General features: G+C 36.6%; 1 protein-coding gene across 3 annotated transcripts; it reads left to right on the top strand.

Annotated features, from left to right (window-relative positions):
• Positions 1-1,196: 1,196 nt before the first annotated feature.
• LOC122282579 (regulator of telomere elongation helicase 1 homolog) lies at positions 1,197-21,687 on the top strand. 3 transcript variants are annotated; one of them, XM_043094526.1, is made up of 23 exons: positions 1,197-1,451; positions 2,371-2,627; positions 3,265-3,404; positions 5,087-5,168; positions 5,368-5,515; positions 5,725-5,881; positions 6,188-6,471; positions 6,590-6,635; positions 6,872-7,013; positions 7,093-7,247; positions 8,901-8,992; positions 9,070-9,168; positions 9,270-9,338; positions 10,093-10,179; positions 10,711-10,761; positions 10,856-10,971; positions 12,533-12,590; positions 12,661-12,766; positions 15,316-15,368; positions 15,468-16,088; positions 16,780-16,925; positions 20,618-20,715; positions 20,910-21,687. In XM_043094526.1, the coding sequence occupies exons 1-22, from the start codon at positions 1,350-1,352 to the stop codon at positions 20,691-20,693; spliced, it is 3,087 nt and encodes a 1,028-aa protein (XP_042950460.1). In that variant the 5' UTR covers positions 1,197-1,349; the 3' UTR covers positions 20,694-20,715; positions 20,910-21,687. The 3 variants fall into 3 exon arrangements, with proteins under 3 accessions (XP_042950460.1, XP_042950453.1, XP_042950466.1); XM_043094519.1 differs by having other exon boundaries at positions 1,198-1,451; positions 20,877-21,687; XM_043094532.1 differs by lacking the exons at positions 1,197-1,451; positions 3,265-3,404 and having other exon boundaries at positions 2,562-2,627; positions 20,877-21,687.
• The last annotated feature ends 1,830 nt before the right edge of the window (positions 21,688-23,517 follow it).

Here is a 23,517-nt window from a genome sequence, read left to right as displayed (position 1 = left end):
TGGTTCACCAATCTGACCGAGTATATACGAGATTAGCTTTTGATGTTAAACCGACCAACTACCAAGTATAAATTCCTTATTTAGTTCTCTCAAACCTTAGCCTCCAAGATTATCATGGGTAAGGAGGTGATTACGCATCTAGGCCATAAGATCCCACACGACCTTGTAGTCGTGCATGTGGGCGGCGATGTTGATGGCGAGGTCGAAGGAGGAAGGGAAGTGAGCGAAGGCCATGGATTCTCCTGCTCTTGGGTTCTCTATTAGTACTGGCTACAACCATGCAACCTGCTTCAATTCGCTGAATCTTCCACCAACTTTAGTACCGATACATCGACCCTCGTTGCCTTTACATCTCAAATCAAATTTGGCTGAAATGCTAGTGTCTTGGCTACTAAGTGGTCCGCCAAAACAAATTTATGCACTTGGATTGGGGTATCTTGTAGTTGAAGCAGGCAGAGAGTTATGGCTTTGAACCTTTCCTACTTAGGTCTCGAAGTAGTAGAGAATGAGTTTTATGATGGCATCTTATGGTGGTGGTGCAGCGTCGTGGAGAGGGAGTGATTGACCAATTTTGTTTTGATGGGTCTTGAAGGAGCAGAAGATGAACATTTTAGTTATTTTTTTAAAATACCAAGTTGGGTCATATGAGTTTGACCCAATTTTATTTTGATGGATCGGTTCAGATTAGGTCAATGCCTTATATGGATATATTTGGGTCGAGTTAGGCACAAGCTCGGTAATGACAGATTGGATTGCAATTCTACAAAAGAGTGCGCATGAAAAATATAAGTAAACGAAATTGAGTTATTCGGTTCCCCAATTTTTGTTTTTGTTTTTTTTCTTTTTCCTCCCAAAAGTTGAGCTTCGTTTTATCTTCTAGCCACTCCAATCCGCAAAGTTTCATTATAATTTCGTGGGCATTGACATCGGGTTAGTGCACGTCACTTATAGTTGGAGACTACAAATAAAGTTGTTTCATTTTATTTCTGTTATATATATAGTTATTTTTGTATATTTTTTATATATTTTATTAATATGATAGATCAAATTAATTATTTTATATTAAAAAAATAATATAACCAATCATATTAATATAGTATGCAAGAACTGCACGATGTGACAATATATAAAATTTTTGTTTTCATTCGGCAGTAAACGCGTATACCTGGTTGCCCGCTAAACGTCGTCGTTGGTTTCTGCTCACATCCGTGCACCGTAATCTGGCGGGAAAACATATCTTTAATATATTCCGATCAGCTCATTGACTAGGGTTTGTAACTAAAACCAACGGCGTCATTTTCTCGGGAAAACTTTCCTGATTTGCCGGAATCCTACGGAAATTTGAAGAGATGCCGACATACAATATCAGAGGCGTCGATGTGGATTTTCCATTCGAGGCTTACGATTGCCAGCTTGTTTATATGGAAAAAGTCATTCAATCTCTCCAAGAAGTAAGCATTCGAAGGCGTTGTATTTGGTCTTGAATTCATTTTACGACCTATTTTTTCAGAAGACATTGAAATTGCTTATAAGTCCTGAATTTCCGTTACCAATTGCCTTTTGCAAGGCCATTCTAAAGCATATATTTAATTTTCGGAAGAAACTAAAATTGCTTACTGACTTTAGCTGGGAAAGGCTGCAGCCTTGTGTTTTTATTTTTCTTTTTACTCTTCAAGTTGGTTTTTTTATGAAATGTGAATATGTATTTGGACTAATTGGTATCAGTTGTTTTGGATGTGCTTATTCGGTAATTTTGTCTTTGGTGTATAAACTTAATTTGATTTCTCTATGTGATATATTTCAAATGGGTTTTGGGATAGTATACAGTGTCTTTAAATTTAGCTACGTGGTTTTCGTATTACCAGATTGAAGTCTTTCCGGAATATACCTATCATATAACGATGGATTTTCTAGGCCCTAACTGTTTACTCACTGTATCTTAATTCAAAATAGGATTTTTATGCTTTCAGGGGCATGTCTTGAAGCATAATGAAAACAGTACTCTTTTTTCAAGGGAATATTCTACCGGAGGAAAATATCTTGGTGGTGAAAGTAACAAATTCATCATGATGAGATGTTCTGATGCCATTTGAATTTGTCTTACTGTTATTATTAAAAGCTGATATTAAAAGTGTAAAAATAGAGTCTGAAGCTGTATAGGTTCTACTGGTTTGTTCTCTGAAGGCTAGAAATGCCCAGCATTTTATCACTTTATAAGCTGCATACTGTCACTAATAGCATATACTGAATTTGTGTTACTTTTGAATGGCTAACCATATATCATTGCCATAATTTATTATCACAATTGATGTTGTTATCGCTGGTATCTGCCTGACATCCAATTTGCATGTTCACATTATGATATGGCAGAGATGCAACGCACTTTTGGAGAGCCCTACCGGAACTGGGAAAACTTTGTGTCTTCTCTGTGCAACCCTGGCTTGGAGGAAGAGTTTGGGAGGTTTCTCGACTGGTATGAGTGTGAAAAGCAGTCAGAAAGAAGAGAGCGAACCAGATGTTTCACTGTCACAACCTGTGCGGTCAAATCTTCCTGCCATAATATATACCTCGCGCACTCACAGCCAAATCCGGCAAGTAATTCAAGAATTAAAGAGAACCCGTTACAGGTCTGAATTGATTTTTTTTTTATAAGTAATGAAGGATTTTATTGCTCAGAATAATAGGCATAGCCCATATACATAGGACGTATAGAACACCTATGCTTGATTGACAGCTACTACAAGAAACTCACAAACACTTAGAACGTTAAAGTCTATCACAATGGACCATTGAGGCAAAGTGTTGAAAAAGAAAGCTCTAATTTTGTTCGTTGTCTGCTTGCGGTCTTCAAAATTTCTATAATTTCTTTCCATCCAAAGGCACCACAATAACATATGGGATCCATCTTCCAAATTGCTGCACTTTGTGGATTGACATGTAAGCTTCTCCAGCTTGCTAGGAAAGCAACCACTATTCCAGGCATCACCCAAGCCAATGCCACCCTATAAAGAAAATCATTTCATAGTGTCCTCACAATGTGAGAGTAGGTGGTCAGCAGTCTCCCCAGGGTTGAAATATTTTGTAGTTGAGATTCTCAATATTGGATAGATCAAATATCTATTTCCTCCTGGTTTATTACTTGCACTATATGACCCCTATCGATGCTCAATATATATTCTTTCTGAGGTTGGGGTTCGTTTTATTATCGCTTTAGGTGCTTTTATATGCATGTACCCTGAAATTACTAATATTGGATACATGCAGGCCCAAAATGGTAGTTTTAGGATCTCGAGAGCAATTGTGCATTCATGATGAAGTGAGTTCACTTCGTGGAAAAACACAAACAAATTCTTGCCACTCGCTGTGTAGAAAGCGTAAATGTGGCCATCATTCTCGTGTTGCAGGTATTATTTTGGCATTGAGAATGTATTTGTCATGATTTGTTCCTATAGATAGGTATACAGTTGGGTCGACTAAAGTACAGGAATTTAATAGCAAGCTCTATTACCTCAACAATGTGGTTTTAAAAAAATCATGGCATAACATATGAATAAGAGGAGAGCAAAACCAAATCAAGGATAAAGAGAATGAACTACAATAATTTTGGATAGTGCGAATTCTAGATGGCCTAGAAGCAAACATCCTTCAGGTGGACGACCGCTTTTGGCATAATTAATGCTGTTCCACATTCTTGTTTCCACATAGGTCATTATGAGATTGACATGTCATTTAAGAATGCTGAAATATATATTTTTACCTGTAGTGGTTCTTCAGAATTTACAAGTAATATTAGTTAGAAAGGGCTCCTGCTCCCAAAATTATTGGTTTCCTGGCAAGTTTTACATTGGTGGTAGTGTATAAAGATCTTTGGAAGTATTCTCAATAAAGTTTAGATGAGTTTACAACCTCTCCATATTTCCACTTTAGAGTTAAAGTCCCAATCTGGTTTTATTGACTAGGATATTTCATCTGGAGAAGGTCTAGTATTTTTACATACAACACATGACAAGATATGATATGTCTACATATAATATGCACCACATGTGTAATGCCTCAATGGAAGACCCAAACAACATGGCCTATACTCCAAAAGGACTAGTCAATGATTCAATTGGAGCCCCATTGGAACATTATAAAGAGCAAGGACTTCTCCTTCCCAAGCAACGAGGGATCCCATACACTACCTACCCTTACTTATCATATGGGGTATCACAACATAACCTCATCTTAAGAAGATCCAGTGTGGTTAAAAAATACACAATGACTAATGCTTAATGCTGATTGCTATTTTACCTAATTGAAAATTTGCTTCTAATTCCCCTTTAAGCTTTGGGCGAAGGTTATTGTTTTGAATGTGGATAATCTTCATGATCTTCTTTTAGCTTCTACCAGTTCCCAGCGTGTATTTAGGTGTTTTCTCTTGTATATTTCTTGGTGTACTTGGGCTATGCCTATTTACTTGATTCAATAAAACTTCTGATACTTGTAAAAAAAAAATTTGCTTCTAATTCCTCTAATTTTCACACAAACTTCCACTTTATTATTCCTATGCTCAATGACATCAATATAATTGGGTGAAACCCATTTGTTTTTTGAAACCAGCTGCATTATCTCTTTACGTATCATCTATTTCTTTTCCATTGGTGAACCATATATATTTATTTACACTTCTCACTACTCTATTAAATACCCACATAAGCCTATTTGAAACCAATATAAAACGATAAGGACTCTGGATTCTTATCCAGGAAAAAAATGTATATTGACAAGTATAGGATGCACATCTCTCTCTCTGTCACTCACTCGCACAGATACACTCACACAACACTCAATGCCTGTCAACTTTTAAAGTAAATGTAAGATAAGTTTAATAACCTGGGCAAGGTCACCAAAAACAATACAAGGTTATACTGCTGGTTTGTCCAACCAATGTGCTTCTTGTTGAATGTCTATGAAGGTATTGTGAATTATGATCTCTATTTGTTGATTGTCTTCTACAGTAAATTGATTGCTTTTCTTTTTGACATTTTGATGCAATAAACATTCCAAACATATCTAATTTCCGTGCTCTGTGCTTCTATTGTAGAATACATGAAGAAAAATCCTCATATTGGTGATGAACCTATTGATATTGAGGATTTAGTCAACGTTGGAAGAAGATTTGGCCCGTATGCTCTTTTAGCAGTTTTTTAATCTTTACAATATATGTTAATGTGAAGTTTGCTTTCTTAATGCCTTTTTCTTCTTGAAATATTGACTTAGTTGTGTGTTCAAGACTCAACAGCTGGTTGGGTAACTAAGTATTTCCTTTTCAAAGTCAATAGTATGTAGTTTGCTTCATATTTACCGGCCACTTGTTTCTTGTAGGTGTCCTTATTATGTATCACGAGAGCTCCACCGGATTACTGATATATTTTTTGCACCTTATAACTATCTCATTGACCCGGGGAATAGAAAATCTTTAAAAGTTGATTGGAACAATAGTATACTCATATTTGATGAAGCTCACAATTTGGTAAGTGGTTAGGATTTGTGATAAATGAAGATCTAATTTGTCCACACTGAAACTATATATGATCGTTTTTAATCTTCTGTCTTCTGGCTATCCACTCATAAAAGTTACTAGTTATTGAAGACAGATATTATTAATATTCATGCAGCATTAGTAACTGGGATGATATATTGCATGAGATTGGATGCTCATGTGATTTGAATATCATGCAGGAAAGCTTATGTGCAGATGCAGCATCTTTTGAATTGCCTTCTTGGCTTCTGAAGGCTTGCATTATTGAAGCAAAACATTGTATTGACCTATCTGTAGAAAGAAGGGAAGAATCAAATGACAAATCGCGGAACCCAGATAATTTTGCCATCCTCAGAGGTAACTTGACTTAGAGATACTCAGCAAATAATTGATGTTCATCCATTTCTTTTTATTAGCAATACTAAAATGCATGTTGGCATCATTCTGGCAATATGGTCAAGAGAAACTTGGTCAATCTAAATACTGCCTGTGCTTTGTAGTGGCTTCCCTGCTAATGTAATTAACCCTGTGTACATGAGGCTTTCATTGTTTTAAATTGCATCACAAATTTGTTACGGTTCTTTTGCTGGAAGCTCTGTTGTTCGTCCTTATTATACCTCTCATAGTCACGTTTCTTATGTGCTAATAATTTATTTCATGCAGCACTTCTTTTGAAGCTTGAGAAACGGATTGCTGAAGTGCCTATTCAGTCTAAGGAATTGGGATTTACTAAGCCTGGGCCCTACATCTATGAATTACTCTCTGAGCTAAATATCACGCATGAAACTGTCTCTAAGCTCATTCAAATAATAGATGACGCTGCTGTGCTTATTGAGGAAGATAACCAGCACAAGGCGGCACACACTACTTGCCGACTGGAAAGCATAGGTGATATTCTTAATACCATTTTCAGGGATGAGGGCAATGCTCATGCAAAATTCTATCGTGTAAGTACAGTTGTAGGACAGCTTGATTGCAGACCTTGTCTGGCATGTTATTTCAAAGTTATATTATCTTTATTGTACTCACTTGGTATCTGAATTCAAAAGCTTTCATTTATGTTAGGTTCACGTGCATGAAGTTGAAGCAAGTGCTGCAGATGGCTTGAAAGGTACTATTTATACATATTTTCTGATTATTTTATTATGACTTGATCTTTTTAGTTGTCTTATTGATTCATAATAGCTTATTTGCATTGTGAATATATTGAACTGAATGTTCCTAGTTGTCATTGAAAATTTACACAAGTAGATGAAAGTGTTAATTTCCAAAGGGCAGAATGGTATGCGATTTAGTATATGTCATCTTGTCACAGCTTAAATCTACGTATTTATTTTGATTGTGCAGGTAAGGCATCAAGGACACTAAGCTGGTGGTGTTTCAATCCGGGAATTGCCTTGGAAGCATTCTCCAAGTTGGGTGTGGGCTCAGTTATACTGACATCTGGCACGTTATCTCCCCTGGATTCATTTGCACAAGAACTGAAATTGTAAGTGACTGTTATATCGATTAGGTCATGCCATGACTTCCCCAATTTCTAAATGGAAAATATCATACTGGTTACTCAGAGAATTTCCTGTTCGGTTGGAAAATCCTCATGTCATCACCCCTAGTCAGATATGGGCTGGTGTTGTACCAGCTGGTCCTTCTGGTTGCTCTTTCAATTCCTCTTACCGAAACCGTGATTCTATTGAATACAAGCAAGAGCTTGGCAATGCTATTGGTATGTAACATAATCACTTGAAATGCTGAGTTTTATTTTATTTTTTGATTGCTAGGAATGCCGAGTTTTATATGCTAAAGATGTTTTTGTTGTTCTAATACCACTGTCTGGACACCGCCTATGGTGATAAAAGGAAGGGGTTATAGTTTCTTTGCACCATCTTGCCGTCAAAAATTATTTTTTTGATTTACCGTTTGATCTTGTTATTGGAATAAGGAGCAATCTTACGGTTCATAGCCCTAAATTGAAGGTGGCCTTCTGCATTCATTGAACTTATTTTGTTATCACGTGTTATATAGCTATTGAAATACCGATCACCTGCGGTGATCTGCTCGCAGTGAAATGATGTTTTATCACTTGGTGCTTGCTATAACTTGGAGAGGAAGGTGGTGAGTGGATTCATGAGCTGGATGTATCTTCAAGCTTGCTAGTTTTGCGAGTGAGAGATAGAAAGGCAAGAACATGAGAACGCTGGGGCTTTGGAGAAGAACAGTAATAGAACATACAACAAATTAAATGTGGCTGATATTAATGTTCCTATGCTGAAGGTGGCATAATTTTCATTCTTAAATTCAATGACTCAAGGACATTACAATTGGCGATCATTATAATTAATATAAAATCCAGTTCCATTCGGTAAGGAATAGTTGAGAGACTTGGCATTTAATGCACTTTTATCATCCTCATGCACCTCCATCATAATTTACCCACTCAATGTGGGACTTAGTTGGGTTCCACTTAAACTGGTTCATAACTTTCAACAGAAAAGGCAAGTTGATGGACAAAAGTAAAGGTTCAAGAAAAGACAAAATTAAATTCCAAAGGGTTCTTGAATTGTGGTTTAGTTCGATCTGGGGTCTAAGTGGCTACATTTGAGGCTACTTAGTTACTAATAAGTATTATTTTTATATTTATTTGCATTAGAAAGTTTCTGTTCAATTTTAATCAAGTTTTATATTTTTGTTTTCAAGTTCTAGTGTCTTTTTTATTTTGTTTTAGCAGTTTCCTCCTAGCTATAGATTTCTTTTAAATATTTATCTTTACTATTTATGAATCCTTTTCTGTGTAGCATAATAATTGGCATTAGCCTATCTTCATATAACATGACAAAATTCAGACTATGATTTCAGCAAAATTCCAATATGTGTCTCAAAGTTTTGAGGATGTGATTGCCTTCTCCCTCCCAAGCGTGGTTGCTCAGTAAACCTTGTTGCGAGTTTCTAGTATTTATTTTCTCCTTCATCCTTGGCCTCTATTTTATACCAATCTACCCACAAAGTCTCATGGTTCAATCTTTTACATTTATACTTCACTAAAATCCTTTGCCATCTAAGAAATCATCAAAAATAGCTGAAGAAATCTAGTTACTAGATATCCTGCAACTCAGTATGAGAGGCCATTGCGGCTCTTTTCTTGTATCATATGTTCTAGTGTAAAATATTTGAGGCAATGTCACTAAATTTTAAACCAAGACACCTTTCGTTATCAAAATATGAAGGGTGTCCAATTGAGTAGGCCGATAGTTTTTTAGATGCATTTTTCCTTTGTACATGGGCTTCGCCTATTACATTCTTTGAATAAAATTCTATCTTATCAAAAAAAAATTAAGTGCATTTGAGAAAAAGTTATGTTTTTTTTACTTTTTGTGTTCAGTCAACTTCGCACGAATTGTACCTGATGGCTTGCTTGTATTCTTTCCATCATACTACATATTGGACCAATGCATTGGATGCTGGAAGAATATGGTAGGGCCTCAACACAAATAGTGAAAAGGTGCAATTTATTTGCTTTCATCTCATTGCAAGTTTCAATTTTTTTGTAGAGTCATGCAAACTCAACAACTATATGGGAAAGAATCTGCAAACATAAGAAACCTGTGGTAGAACCTAGACAATCTTCACTATTTCCTTCATCAATTGAGGTAGCCAGCATGACCCGTATATCCCATTAATTTTTTCCCATCCTTATAATTGGGCTATTTTCTCCTGAGTCTTAATCCATCTGATTTGGTTTTTTTGGCAGGACTATTTGGCTAAGCTCAAGGATGCCTCTGCTTCTGGTGCAGTGTTTTTTGCTGTTTGTCGGGGTAAGGTATGTCTTTATCCTGGATTCTAAGAAAAACATTTTTTTGTTACGCTCTGGCAGACTTTTAATTTTTTTGACAGACAATATTGAAGAAATTTTCTTTGCACATAGCATGCTGCCATTGCTTTATAAGTAAACAATAAATTTTATTAATAACAACAATAGGCATAGCCCAAATATACATCTGGCATCATCATTATCCTTGGATGCTTTCAAATAATTTTTTTCCAGATAGGCTTCATGATTCTTTTAAGAGAATTGACATGTTGCCCACACAAAGCAGTGCAGGTGCTCATGTAACATTCTCAGCAGTTATTAGCAAGTACATTTAATGAGTCCTGTATTTGGTCATAATTTATGATGAACTTTGTGAATTGGCTCCATCCCATTGACTCTGTTGCAAACCTTTGTCTTGAAATGTGTTATTAAGCGGCTTTCCTTGCATGCTTGTTAAGTCACCTGATGTTGTTTACATTACCGGTAGTGATTATAAATCCTGAGGGTTGACAATCTAACAGGTCAAGTTGTATTTCTATAGCTAATAAGTATTTTCAATGCTAAAAGCAGGATCTTTCCCAATTGTTTAGCATTTCCAAGATTGTGAAGAAATTAGGTCATGTGTTGGCTTACAGTTCGTTTCTTAACAAACGTTATCTTTTTATGCCTAATAAAGCTCCTAGTATATTAAGCTGTTATATCTACTCTCTGTATCTTGTGGGTTCTAGCCAATTTATCACAGCTAATTGATTTGGTATTATAGGTGAGTGAAGGATTGGATTTTGCTGACCATGCTGGAAGAGCTGTGGTCATCACTGGTATGCCATTTGCAACAAGAACCGATCCTAAGGTTTGAATTATTTTTTCAATTATTTTTTTGACACTGTTTGTTCTTGTAATTATTTTGTTTTGAGAATTGAATTAGTTGTGATCTTCATCTTAATTGGTAACTTTTTCTTCTTCTTCTTCTTCCTTTTTTTTTTTTTTTTTTTTTCTTTTTCCCCCCTGATGGGTAATCTTAATTTTTTAAATTATTGTTGAGTACATCTTTAGATTTTTTCATTCTGATACATTTGCTTTGTCATGCTGATTCGTTGCATTTAAGAAATATCCCTGGTTGCATGCCATTAAAGTTTGTTGCCTCTAATTATGATGTGCATATTCAATAAAATATCTTCTTACTTATCAAAAAATTATGATGCGCATATTGTTTCCCACCAAAATGCAAAGTGGATCGTTTTGCTGGGATCAGAAATATGTTCATCAGATTACAAAAACATGTCTTGATGGATCTTTTTTTGGCATGTGCATAAATTTTTTGGGCTTTGAATCCCATGCATCTTTTAATAAATTTTCTCACATAATATGAGAATTAAATTAGGTTCGTCTGAAACGTGAGTACTTGGATCAAGGGGGGCTATCCCATAGCAAGGTTTGTCAGGCAACCCCTTTTACTGCTTAATGAGAGATGTCACTTTAAATGCTAAATGTTTTGTCACTGATGTTATTGAAATCTAACTCTGTAGGTTCTAACTGGAGAAGAATGGTATAATCAACAAGCATCACGAGCTGTGAATCAGGCTGTTGGACGTGTAATCCGTCATCGTCATGATTATGGAGCAATTATTTTTTGTGATGAAAGGTTTTTCTCTCTGTTGATTGTCACTTTTTGTCATAGATTCACCAAAATGCACAAGTACGTTGATTGTTTTCGTGTCTGTCTTGCTCAAGCCCCAGTTCTCATTGTTAAAACATTATTACTTTATATTTCTCTCTGTTCACATTGTCTTCATGTTTTTCCATTGTGCCATCAAATCATTAGTTTATGAGATGCTCTTTAGTATTGAAGATAAGAGGTGTTTTGAGGATCGTTGGGGAGGTGTGTTCCATTCCAATTCGGGCTTGGAGTATTTTGGGTAGTGTTTCACAGGCCTTTTGGGTCATTAGGGACTCTCTAGTATGGGCTAGGCGTTTTCTTGTATATGTCTAGTGTACTTGGTTACTCCTATTGATATATATAATATTTTTACTTATAAAAAAAAAGAGGTGTTTTGAAGATCGGGAACGTTCCTTGGCTGAGCTGAAGAGTTTCTTTTTATAATACTTTGTTTTCTTGGGCTTCGGTCATTAGTTGTAAATAGGACAGTTTTCATGATCTGTTTGTATCCCTCACTAGTGCTTAATGGTACTTGGGCATTTTCTTTGTATATTTCCATGTGTACTTGGGCTATGCGTATTTCTATCAATTAAATTTTGCTTTTACTTATAAAAAAACAGAAGTATTGACTTTAACGGGCTGTTATTAGCCACTTTTAAGTTTTTTGGAATTAGATAACTTCTGCATTCCCCCTACCTCCAGTGCAGAGAAATAGGAAAAAAACTGATGAACTTTGAAAATTTCACAACAATTTTCTAGTATATCATCAACTGCCATTTCCATTTAAAGCCATATAAGGTAGCTTCATGTTTGGATCTTAAACTCCCCAAGTCTCCCAATAATTAAAAATGGCTGAACAAACATGATGGCAGGTGTTAGAATTATACTTTTATTTTGATATATTCTCTTCCTCTCTCTTATTTTTCCCTCTGGAAAATTATAGTTTACCCTCCCAAACTACAATTCCTTTTACAATATGAACTCCAAAATATCCAATCACCGAGTCTCCCTAGCTGAAACATTAGCTGCAATTGCCCTCTAATTAAGATCTAACAATTAAGATGGATGGATTGCAACTTATGTTTCAAATTGTGGGTGTTAATTCATTCTGGTAGTTTGGAGATCATATTGCAAAAGAAATGATATTTTTGGGGGAGTGTATGGTATAATTTCACCTTTTCTCCCAACAAAATCTGTAGGATGCATCAAAATTTATTTGGAAAAATGTGTAATTCTTAGATGGCTGTTTGTAATATGATCATCACTATTGTTTCTAATTTTGATATGGCTGTTTGTAATATGATCACTACTTTTTAATGTCTCTGTGTTGGAAAATAATGTTATTCTTAGATGGCTATTTGTGATATGATCAACATTGTTTCTAGTTATTGAAAGTGTTACCCAAGCCCACATTGGACTTTGACTAGCAACCAAAATTTAACCACCTTTTATACGTTTTATTTATTTATTTCTCCTATTGATATAACTTTGACATGTATGTATCTCTTTTTTTGTTTGATTATTTTTATTTTCTGAGTTATTACAGGTTTGCACATCCATATCGTCAGTCCCAGGTATCGCAATGGATACAGCCTCACATCAAGGTAATTTTTTCTTTTAAAATAACCTTCTTATAGTTGAATCTTTAGTATTAATTCATTTCTGATCTGGCAGTGTTACTCCAAATTTGGGGATGTAGTTTTTACATTGACCCAATTTTTTCGGGATGGACGAGCTCGGGGATCTACAGATCTGAGTTTTATACAAACTAAAAACAGGGGTAAGTATCTTCCAGCTAAAGAACATTGCCGGTTACACTGTTTGAATGATTTTCAGATCTATCAGTGTGTAATTCCTTCAGGAATTTTTTTTCAGCTTTCTAGAATAGAATTAGGTGTCTCACCGTTTATACTTCCTGTGTACATGGACTCCGCCTAGTTTCATTCATTTCAATAAAGTTTATTACTTATAAAAAAAAAAAATTCCTTCAGGAATTTGAAGGAATTATGTGTAGGATTGATAGAATGGCACACTTTTATAACTACATGTGCATCGCAGACCTAGATATATTATATATATATTTTTTGATAAATAGACCCAGATATATTATATATATAAATGTATTTTTGTATGGACATATATATAGAATGATATGTATGTATCCGTTGGCTAAAGTCCACTTGAACGTTGATATCAGTAGACAAATGACTGTTTAGGAACACACTCTGTCTTCTGGCTGAGAGGTAGTCAGAAAGTGAAGCTATTTGATCAGTGTGTGAAGTGAAAAGAAGCTTGGAAATAAAAAAAAATATAATGAGAAAAATGTGAACTGGAAAGAAGAATTCCAAGTCTAATCCAGAATGCATGCTCACATTTTACAGACAAGTGCAAGCTTCCCATTAGGGGGGCTTACCTTATGGCCATATGTTGTTTATTTGCATTCACTATTTCTTTGATCGATAATCAAGAAATTTTATTCATAATAATAGGCAACGCCCAAGTACTTAGAGAGTATACATGAGAAGTACCTAAGAGTTTATAACTGAAAGTAGAAAGTCATAGACATTTAGTCCATTACAAACAATGGCCCCCACCCAAGAAAACATGTTTTAAAGAAAAAAACTTTCAGCTTCTCCATTGTTCTCTCATGGTTTTTGCAACTTCTATCATTCGAGTCCTGCCAAATACACCAACACATAGATATAGGGACCATTTTCCAGATTTCTGCAACTTGTGAATTTCCTCGGAGGCCTCTCCAGCATGCTAGAAAATCCACCAATCTATGGGTCATGACCCATGATAATCCAATTCCAATAAAAAAATCAGCCCATATGGTCCTGGCCACTCGCAATGTAGAAACATATGGTTAACTGATTCACCATCTTTCTTACACATGCAACTGGGTGCTCTCTCTTTCATTAACTTTATCCCATATTGGGTGTGTGCTCTCTCTCTCTCTCTCTCTCTCTCTCTCTCTCTCTCTCTCTCATGTGGTTGGAGGATATGCACCTACCCTATCTGCCTAACAACTCTCTCTTTACCTAAGGCTAGTGGTTCGGTTTTCCCCCCAAACCTTACACTGGAACCTCAAATTGACAATTCCAAGCTTGTCCTGTGACATTGTTTTGAGGCGATGTTTTTGATGCTGACATATATTATTACTATTTTTCTCTAACACCTCCATTATGGAGAGGCTGTAGGTTTCAAAATGGAAAGGCTGCAATATAGGCAATGAGACACTTACACTGTCACCTTTCATAAGTCTATGTTTCTTTGAGAATAATTACTACACTGATATGAGATGTCAAGAACGATTAAATGCACTGTAAAGGATGGTTTTATTTTTTGATAGCTAAACAAAACTTTATTACTCAAAGAACACTGTGAAGGATGGTTTTAAAATAAGTTCTCTCAAGTCTACCTATCAAAAAAAAAAAAAATCTCTCTAATCTAATTTGACATAATACTAGAAGGGAAACATGAATTCAGAAAGAGGGTCAGATATCACTTAATGCTCAAGTCAAATGGTAGATAACTGAAACTTTTACAACCAGCTTTGAACTTTGAAGTTTTTGTCTTAGTTGATTCTAAGGAAGACTTCTTGTATGGTGCCCGTTAAAATGCGACTAATTTATCAAAACCTTAGGGAACCTAAAACGGGGATAAAGACCCAGCGGATACGCCTTATTTTTATTTGATAGTCATTTTATCAAATAAGCAAAGGGGTGTTCCACTTGCACGCACAAAGTGTATGCAAGAGGAGCACCTGACTAGGGAGGTGAAGGAAAACAGAAGGATAAAAGATCTAAATAAGAAGAAAAATGATCTCCCGAGTACACAACATATATGACTTTATTTTAGCGGCAAGGAGTGTCACATTCACAAATGATCATGTTGTATTTACTGAAATGGAGAATGGGCTATGCCTACTTTTCTTATGAATAAAATTCTTGATTACCTACTTACATAAAAAACTCTTGATTACCTATCAAAAAAATTTACTGAAATAGAGAAGCCAGGTGCCTACCTCATAAAGTGTTCTGTGAGATTATGAACCAACTTCAATCTGGGGCATTATTATTTTTTTTATAAGTAACCAAGAAATTTTATTAATGAAAGCATTAGGCATAGCCATGTACTGGGACATTAACATTAGAAGGTGTATGCTATGATTTAATGCTTGTTTTGCTTACTTCAGAAAGTCTGAACTACATCTACTGTTTTGTGCCCTGTCTATTACACGTATGTATTATCAAAGCAGCACTTTGCCGTGTTTTGCAACAACACAGGCCATCTATTCTGTAGCTAATGCCAAATTCCCTCATGCAGGAGAAATAGAAGCGATACAAACAGAGCTACTTCTGGAGAAATCTCTCACCCAGGTAACTCTTTGACTGGTAAAGATACTCGTACTTCTATGTAAATTCACTTTTTGATGGTATGATTTATGTGAGCTGTTAATTGGAGAGATGGATTTTCAGATGACACCAATAAGTCAAGATTCCTCTATAAAGACCTCTTCTTCCCTACCAAACACTACAAAGGGCAATTTTTCAAGCCGAGTGAAGGAATTTCTTCCAGCGAATCGCTCATCTCTTACTCTCTCCAAGAATCAATCTTTAATTTCGAAGTGTTCGAGGGATACCATCTGCAATGAGAAAAATTTGCCGATGCCTGCAAGGAAAAATATGCAAAACCAAGCTCATGAAGTAATTGATTTGACTGGTTATTCTATATTGGATGAACAACCAAGCAAAGAAGAACTGCTAGCGCCTTTTCATGCCAGGAAGCGCAAATTAGTAAGCATGGAAAATGTTGCAACACAACAGATTGAAGTTTTTCATGAACACTTATCCCGTGCAAAGAAGTTTGAAACAAATGGGGCTTCTTCCGGTATCAATTCAGTGCGACTTGAGAATTCACCAATTTCTAATAGTATAAGTTCACAACATGCTCAAGTTGGTACAGCATTGCTGCACAAAGACAATGGGACTCCTCAGAGGAGTGAAGTTGAGTTTCTCAGGCAGAAGAACAAAGATGTTCAGTCCATTAATGTGCCCAGTGGTAATGAGGAGAACAGAGGATCCGATTTTCTGATTCAGGTGAATTTTTATAATAAAACTAAAATGATTTAATTGTATCAATGTTTGCTTTGTTTTTTATTTAAGGAATATACACCTAGGAATAATTAAAATTTATTCTTTGTATCAATCTTCCTGATCTTAAAGTTTTTCTTTGGTTTCTCACACAAATATAAGCTCTTCCACTTATTAGCTGCTAAGTTATTTTTGGGGAATAGTCTGTTTCTGAGGTTGTTACATGCCAGTTCAAGAGATCAGTACGATGGTGGTTTCTCAATTTTTTGTTTTCTGCCATGATGGATAAAGCACTTCCTTCCTATGGAAGCAGTGTTGGCCCTTCAAACTGTTAGTTTCTCTTTCTCAAGCTCCTCCCTGCTCTTACGCTGGAGTCTGCCCTACCTAAACCACTTTAAGACGAGGAAGATGTTTATAAGGGAAAGGACCAAAATTGTCTAAAAGCTTTATTAAAAATATCTATGCTTCATAGATGGGACACCTGAGAATGCAATTCTTCCACAGAAACTGGTTTTCCTGGAATTTTGCCTTGGAAACCTCAGAACTGTATTAAAGGAATCTTGTTTTGTTGTGATTCTTCACTGAAACATAAGAACTAGAGGAAATTATTTTGCTCACCAAGTTTTTTATTATTTTCTTTTTTAAAATGGCAATGAAGAAATTGGTTGTGGATATTTGCTTGATTTTATTTTTACAGGTTAAAGAGAAGCTTAGTGCTGAAGAATATAAAAAATTTGTTGAGTTTCTGAAGGCCCTCAAGTCTAAAACAATGCAGACAAGTCAAGCTTTGCAATCCATTGTGAGCTTATTCTCTGGACCAGATAGGCTTCCTCTTCTTAAAAGGTATTCATTGTTATTTAAGCTTTATACTGTGGAGCTGGGCTATGCCTAGTTCCCATCAATAAAATCCTTATTTACCGATAAAAAAAATTATTCTGTGGAGAAAAATCGCATATGGCTGTGCATTAGCTTTGGTTTGTAGGCTGAGGTTACTTGATAAGATAGTATACTTTTCTTTTGATGCTTATGGGTGCTATTGTTGATGCGGCTATGTATTTAAAGATTTTGACTTGAAAGCTGAGGGTTCCTGATGAGAGAAGTGTATTGTTTTACTCATGCTTATGGGTTCTTATGCCTTCTATTGGGTGTCTCAGATTCCAACTGTAATAGCTGAGCTATATTATTAATTTTTGAGTACTCTACCTTATCACTTGTGTTATGCTTTCAAGTTGTTGCTAGCATGGCACAACCTGATATATGTTTAAGCTTGACAATGCAACAGATGCCGGGACAGATTTGTTTGAAAAAAAAGAAAAAGAAAAGAGAGTACATTATCCCAATTTTATTAGTAAACCCTCACTTTTACAAGAGGGAGCTTGGGGGTTACAACTAAGGGCTCATTGGGAGACTAAGAATATCTCAGAATATCTATGAATAGTAGTGAAATGGCTTGTAAATAATAGTGAAATAGTTTGAGTTAAGATATTTTATTGGATTTTGAAAAATGAGAGAGAAAAAGTTGAATAAAAATATTATAAAGTTAAAATATATTTTTCAGCATCTTAAGTACCTGCTAAAAAACTAGCCAAAACATTGAGATGCTGAAAGTTGATGGTGTGGAATGTAGAGATGAGTAGGTACTTCACAATCATGTTATTGACTTCTTTGAGAACCTTCTAGTGGAGCAGGTGGGATGGCGGCCTCCACTGAATGGGATGGACTTTGATACCATCGGGTTGAGCAATGTGGCATGCTTGGAAAGGGATTTTGAGGAGTTAGAGGTTTATGAACTAGTGAGGAAAAGGACTAGGGATAAGGCTCTTGGACCGGATGGTTTCTCTGTTGGTTTTTTTCAAGATTGTTGGGAAGTGCTAAAGGAGGACCTCATGAGGGTTTTTCAAGAGTTTTTCTTGGCTGGAAAATTTGAAAAAAGTCTTGATACCACTTTCCTTGCATTAATACCCAAGAAGGTGGGGGCCACGGAGATAAAGGATTTTCAGCCTATTAGTCTATTGAATGGGGTGTATAACATCATCTCTAAAGTACTTGCGAACAGATTGAGTGAGGTGATGGGGAAGATTGTTACAAAACCTCAAAATGCCTTTGAAAAAGGTAGATAAATTTTGGATGCGGTGCTTATTGCAAATGAATGCATCGATAGTAGACTGAAAGCAGGGAACACAGGGATCATGTGCAAACTCGACATGGAAAAGGCATATGACCATGTTAACTAGGACTTCCTTCTTCATTTACTCAGGAGTTGTGATTTTGGGGAGCGATGGAGGGCGTGGATCCATTGGTGCAGATCTATGGCAAAGTTCTCTGTCTTGATAAATGGAGCTTCAGTGGGTTTCTTTTAGAGTTCTCACGGTTTGATACAATGGGACCCGTTGTCACCCTTGTTTGTTATAGTCACGGAGGCTCTAAGTAGGATGCTCTTAACTATGGTTTAAAATGGCTTTCTAGACGGATTCTCGATCGGAACTCCGGAAAGTGGTATTATTAATATTTCTCATTTACTGTTTGCAGATGATATATTTATTATGTGTGAAGTCGAGAAAAATCAGATGCAAGTCCTAAAGGCCATTCTCTTTTGCTTTGAGGCAGTTTTCGGTTTGAAGGTATACCTCCTTTCCTATGACCTACCTGGGACTTCCGTTGGGGAGTGCCTTGAGGGCACCTTCGGTTTGGAATACAGTGATTGAGAAAATAGAGCAGAGATTGGTGGGGTGGAAGAGAATGTACCCGTCGAAAGGTGGAAGGATTAATTTGATAAAGAGTACACTTTCTAACCTACCTACTTATTTTTTATCTCCCTTCCCAATACCAGTAAGTGTGGCGGCCCGTATTGAGAAGCTCCAGCATGATTTTTTTTTTTTGGGGGGGGGGGGGTTTGGGTGAGGAGTTCAAGTTTCACCTGGTTAAATGGGAGCAGATTTGTTGTCCTATCTTTGGGGGAGGTTTGGGGGTTAGAAACCTAAGAGTATTCAATCGAGCGCTATTAGGCAAACAACTATGGAGATTTGCTAGGGAACCAGACACTCTATGGAAAGTATTGATTGAGAAAAAATGTGGTGGTTTATGAGGGGATTGGTGTACTAGAGAAGTAAGTGGGGCTTATGGAGTTTGGTTGTTGAAACACATTAGAAGAGGGTGAGGGGTGTTTAACCGTTATATTAAGCTTCAGCTGAGTGTGGGATCTAGGATCAAATTCTAGAGAGATGTTTGGTGTGTCAACATGACTTTAAAAGATTTGCATCATTCTCTTTTCCAATTGGCAAGTGCCAAGGATGTCTCAGTGGCGGAAGTTATGGAGATATCGGGGGGGGGGGGAGATTCTTTGGAATATTAATTTTAATAGGGCAGCACAGGATTGGGAAATGAGCAGTTTTGCAGATTTCTACAACCTCATATGTTCCATAAGACCAAACATGCAGCAAGAGGATGTTTTGTGGTGGACTCTAACAGGCAAAGGTACTTTTTCCGTTCGTTCCTTCTATAGGGCCCTTCCTTAAGAGCCCAATTCTCAGTTTCCTTGGAGAAAGATCTGGAAACACAAGACACCTCCCAAAGTTTCTTTTTTTGTTTGGATTGCCTCCTTGGGTAGGATACTTACCATTGACAACTTGAGGAAAATGACGATTATTATTGCATATTGGTGTTGCATGTACAGAGGTGGGGGAGAGTCGGTAGATTATCTTCTCTTGCATTGTGATATAGCAAGATCTCTCTGGAATGAGGTATTTGCTTGACTGGATATGGCCTGGGTTATGCCAAAAACCGCGGAGGCTGTTTTGGCTAGTTGGTTAAACATAAGAGGCAGGCAACCACTTAAAGCTATTTGGAAGATGATCCCTCTATGCATTATGTGGTGCTTGTGGTAGAAGTGCAATGAGTGGACTTTCAAAGACCAGGAAAGATCGTTGGAGGAGCTTAAAGTTTTATTTTTTAGAACTCTTTGTAGTTGGGCTATTGATGTGGATTTTAATGGCATGACCCTTCATGATTTTCTTGCCGCTAATGTGCCTACCTAGTTAGGGCTTTAGAGTTGTATTTCTGGCTTTAACATTCTTTGATCAATATAATTTGCTTATTTATCAAAAAAAAAAAAAAAGTTAAAATATTGTTTGAATATAATTTTTTAGTATTATTTTTGTTTGGAAGTTTAGAAAAGTTGTATAGGGTTTTGTGTTTTGTTTGGGAGTTTGGAAAAATTGTAATGGTTAGATGAAAAGGTTGAAGCTTTGAACTTGAAGTGTTTTGTGTTTGAGTAATGTTTTGGAAGAAAATAAATAAGAATATATGAGAAACCTGTGAACAGTTGTGTTCCCAAATAGACCCTAAAAATCCAAAAACTAAGCTTCTTGAGACAGATGATTTTTTGTTTTTTTTTGCAGTATTTGCAGGACTTCCCTTTTTTGTTTTTTCTTTGAAACATCCCTATTAATCTCTTAATGCATTTTATTACCTAGATTCAGTAACTTCAGCATTTCATATATCCTAATCTCACATTCTATGTTGGTATCCTTGAACAGGTTCAAGGATTATATTCCTGCAAAGCATCATTCTCTCTATGAGCATTGTGTTGAAGTAAATGGCAACAGACATTGACATATGAAATATGGAACTCCTAGTGAGTGTTATGTTTTGTTTCATCCAGGTTTTAATTTGGAAAAAATATCCGAGGAAAGGAGTAATATAATGAGTTAAAAGTTGGAAGTTTTCCATCTCGAAATCTTTGGGTTCTCCTGAATTTGAAAGGTTATCATATTGTTTTTCATGTGCATGGTGCAGGCTAATAATCCGAAAAGCTGCTTAATTTGGCAGGGAGAGCCAGCAGATCGTGAGTACGCTATAGCCATGGACCTCTGTACCTCACTCAAGATGTGCAATTAGGAAGTACATGTACATTGTGATTTGCTGTGTCTTGCTTGTCTTCCCTGGTTTTTGTTGGTACCTGGGGTTTTTAACCAGATACAATTGCCATTCATCCATGAGGCCCAAAAGAATACTTAACTCGAAAAGGTGGTATGAAATCTGGCAATGCTGAAGGGATATAAGCAAGTCTTTCATGTGTTATGGTCTGAGGCAGCTCCTATTCTTCATATGGTTTTGGTTCTTTGGACAAAACACTTCCAGCTAAGCAACTGCACTTTGGCAAGATCAGTTACTGCTGTATATTGCAAACAATCTTAGCATGACAGGAAGATTAATTTGAAGGCAGCCTCAACTATTTCCATAGTATTTCATGGTGCAAGATCCTTTGGTTGCCATGAATCGGAGGAGAGGAATCAACTAACTTACTGTTGTTATGGTTTAGTTTAAAGACTGGGTTTTAGGGATGAGATTGGCTGTTGTAAATGCATTGATGCCCTCTGATTATTACTACTTGCACGAATACCTAGTTACAAGGTGTTTTCTTGCATTATTGCCCGGGAAAAAGAAAGGAAGAAAGGAAGTTACAGGGTGTTTATAACTATTTCTTTGTAACGGGAATAAATACCTAGGCCAAGCCTTGATTATTGAATTTTTTTGTAAAAGAAATTGCGACTTAATTTTATCTTTTCATTATGAATCAATCGGTCAGATTCAGATTTGATCTCCACCGTTCATGTCTTCTCTTTGGTTAATACCATCATCATGCGGCACACTGTTAGGCGGCAAGATATTATGGCCTTTCCATTGAGGTATGCTACGGACGTTGCAATAAGATACTGTTCGTTAATTCCATGAATAAGATATTCTTGACAAGTGAAATTACCCATTGCAGAGGGATGATGATCTACGCGTACGTACTGATCCATGCATCTATATTATTATTGATCAATCCCCAAGTACTCCAACCAAGAGGATCGAGCAATATTAGAAGGCTTAGATTCGATATCGATGATTAAAGGAAAGATAATGAATTCAATTTCATTAGACTAGAATTAAAAGCTGGAGTCGAAACTAATAAAAATAGTACGTACGTAAGTCGAAAAGAAGAGGAATTAGATCAACATGATGATCAAGAATCACGTGCAAGATCATTTGTATTTTCCTGTTATTGTAAATTAACATACTACAAAAGCCTGATTCCCAATTACCCTCGATTCATTTCTCCAGGTTGTACTATAATATTATCCATGCATGCAGAACACACACACACACACATATATATATACTGGTATCCCCCTTAATTACATTGATGATTTTGACTAGAGAACATTGAATTCTCCGAGAAATATTTTGAAGAATTAATTACGACACCAAATTTTGAATAGAATTTCTCCAATATATAATATTCATGTTTGTTTGTGAAACAAAAACTTATATATATATAGAGAGAGAGAGCATTTTAAAGTATATATTTTATAATAAAAAAATACTATAAATATAAAGGGATCCCATAATTAGATTCCACGTATTGACAGTGTGCCACGTCTCCCATTATTTTTTTTTCCTCTTTCTTTCTTTCCCGTGCTCACCCCTTGCCCTCTCCTAGTGCCAGTCACTACAAGAATAAGGTCTTGTTCCAGCAATTTTATGTTTGATGGAACAAAAATTGTTGCAAAAAATCTTTATTTGCAACAATTTTTATGTTGTTGCAAAATTTTTTACATCAAAATTCGAAATTGGTCTTTTGTAGCACTTTTTGGCTTTTTACGTCGACTATAAATTGCTGCAATATTCAAATTAATTTTTATGGTGATTTTTGAACTTGTTGCAACAAAAAAGTCGTTGCAACATCTCAAAAACAAAAAAAAAAACTTTTGCAACGGTTTTCAAATTAGTCAACAAAACCGTGCGCCAATTTATACCCACTGTTTTTCACTTTCCCCCCCCTACAGATCTTCACGCCTCCGATCTTCACATCTTCAGTACGTTCTCCGGCCCCCTTATGGTCTACAGATCTTCCGCCGTCGACCCACCGCGCTGGCAACCCAACCAAGCTCCGGCCCTCTCTCGCCGTCTACAGACTGAAGACCAGGGGAGCCTCTGCTCCGGGATCGCGTAGATCTGACGACGAAGCTCTAGGCTTCGACGGAAACGACCCCGTTATCGACGGCTTCGTTCGGAATCACGATCCCGAAGATTTCCGTCTGCCCCTCACTCTCAGATCGGCGACGGACGGTCACTGAGTTCGGCTGCTCCTTTTGGTCGGCTTCTAAGGGGAAGGCAGAGGATCGAAGGGAGAGGCAGAGGATCGAACAAATTCTCTTCATCTCTCCCAGATCGGTTTCGTACGGCATCACTGAACTCGGCCACTTCGGCGTCGAACCAGTGACCTTCTTTGAGCAGTCTTGATGCGGGATGGAGGAGGACAAAAGGTGAATATTCTGGCCGGTGGAATGAAATAAAGGGGAAGACCAGTTCTTTTCCTCTCTCTCGGATCGGCGTTTTGGACGGAGTCACTGAGCTCGTTTTCAGATTCGAACCAGGGCAGCGTCGTATG

The sequence above is a fragment of the Carya illinoinensis genome, chromosome 1 (assembly GCF_018687715.1).
Source record: "Carya illinoinensis cultivar Pawnee chromosome 1, C.illinoinensisPawnee_v1, whole genome shotgun sequence".
NCBI classification, from domain to species: domain Eukaryota; kingdom Viridiplantae; phylum Streptophyta; class Magnoliopsida; order Fagales; family Juglandaceae; genus Carya; species Carya illinoinensis.
Note: the sequence above shows the minus strand (reverse complement) of the source record. Positions and strands in the feature narration are given on the sequence as shown.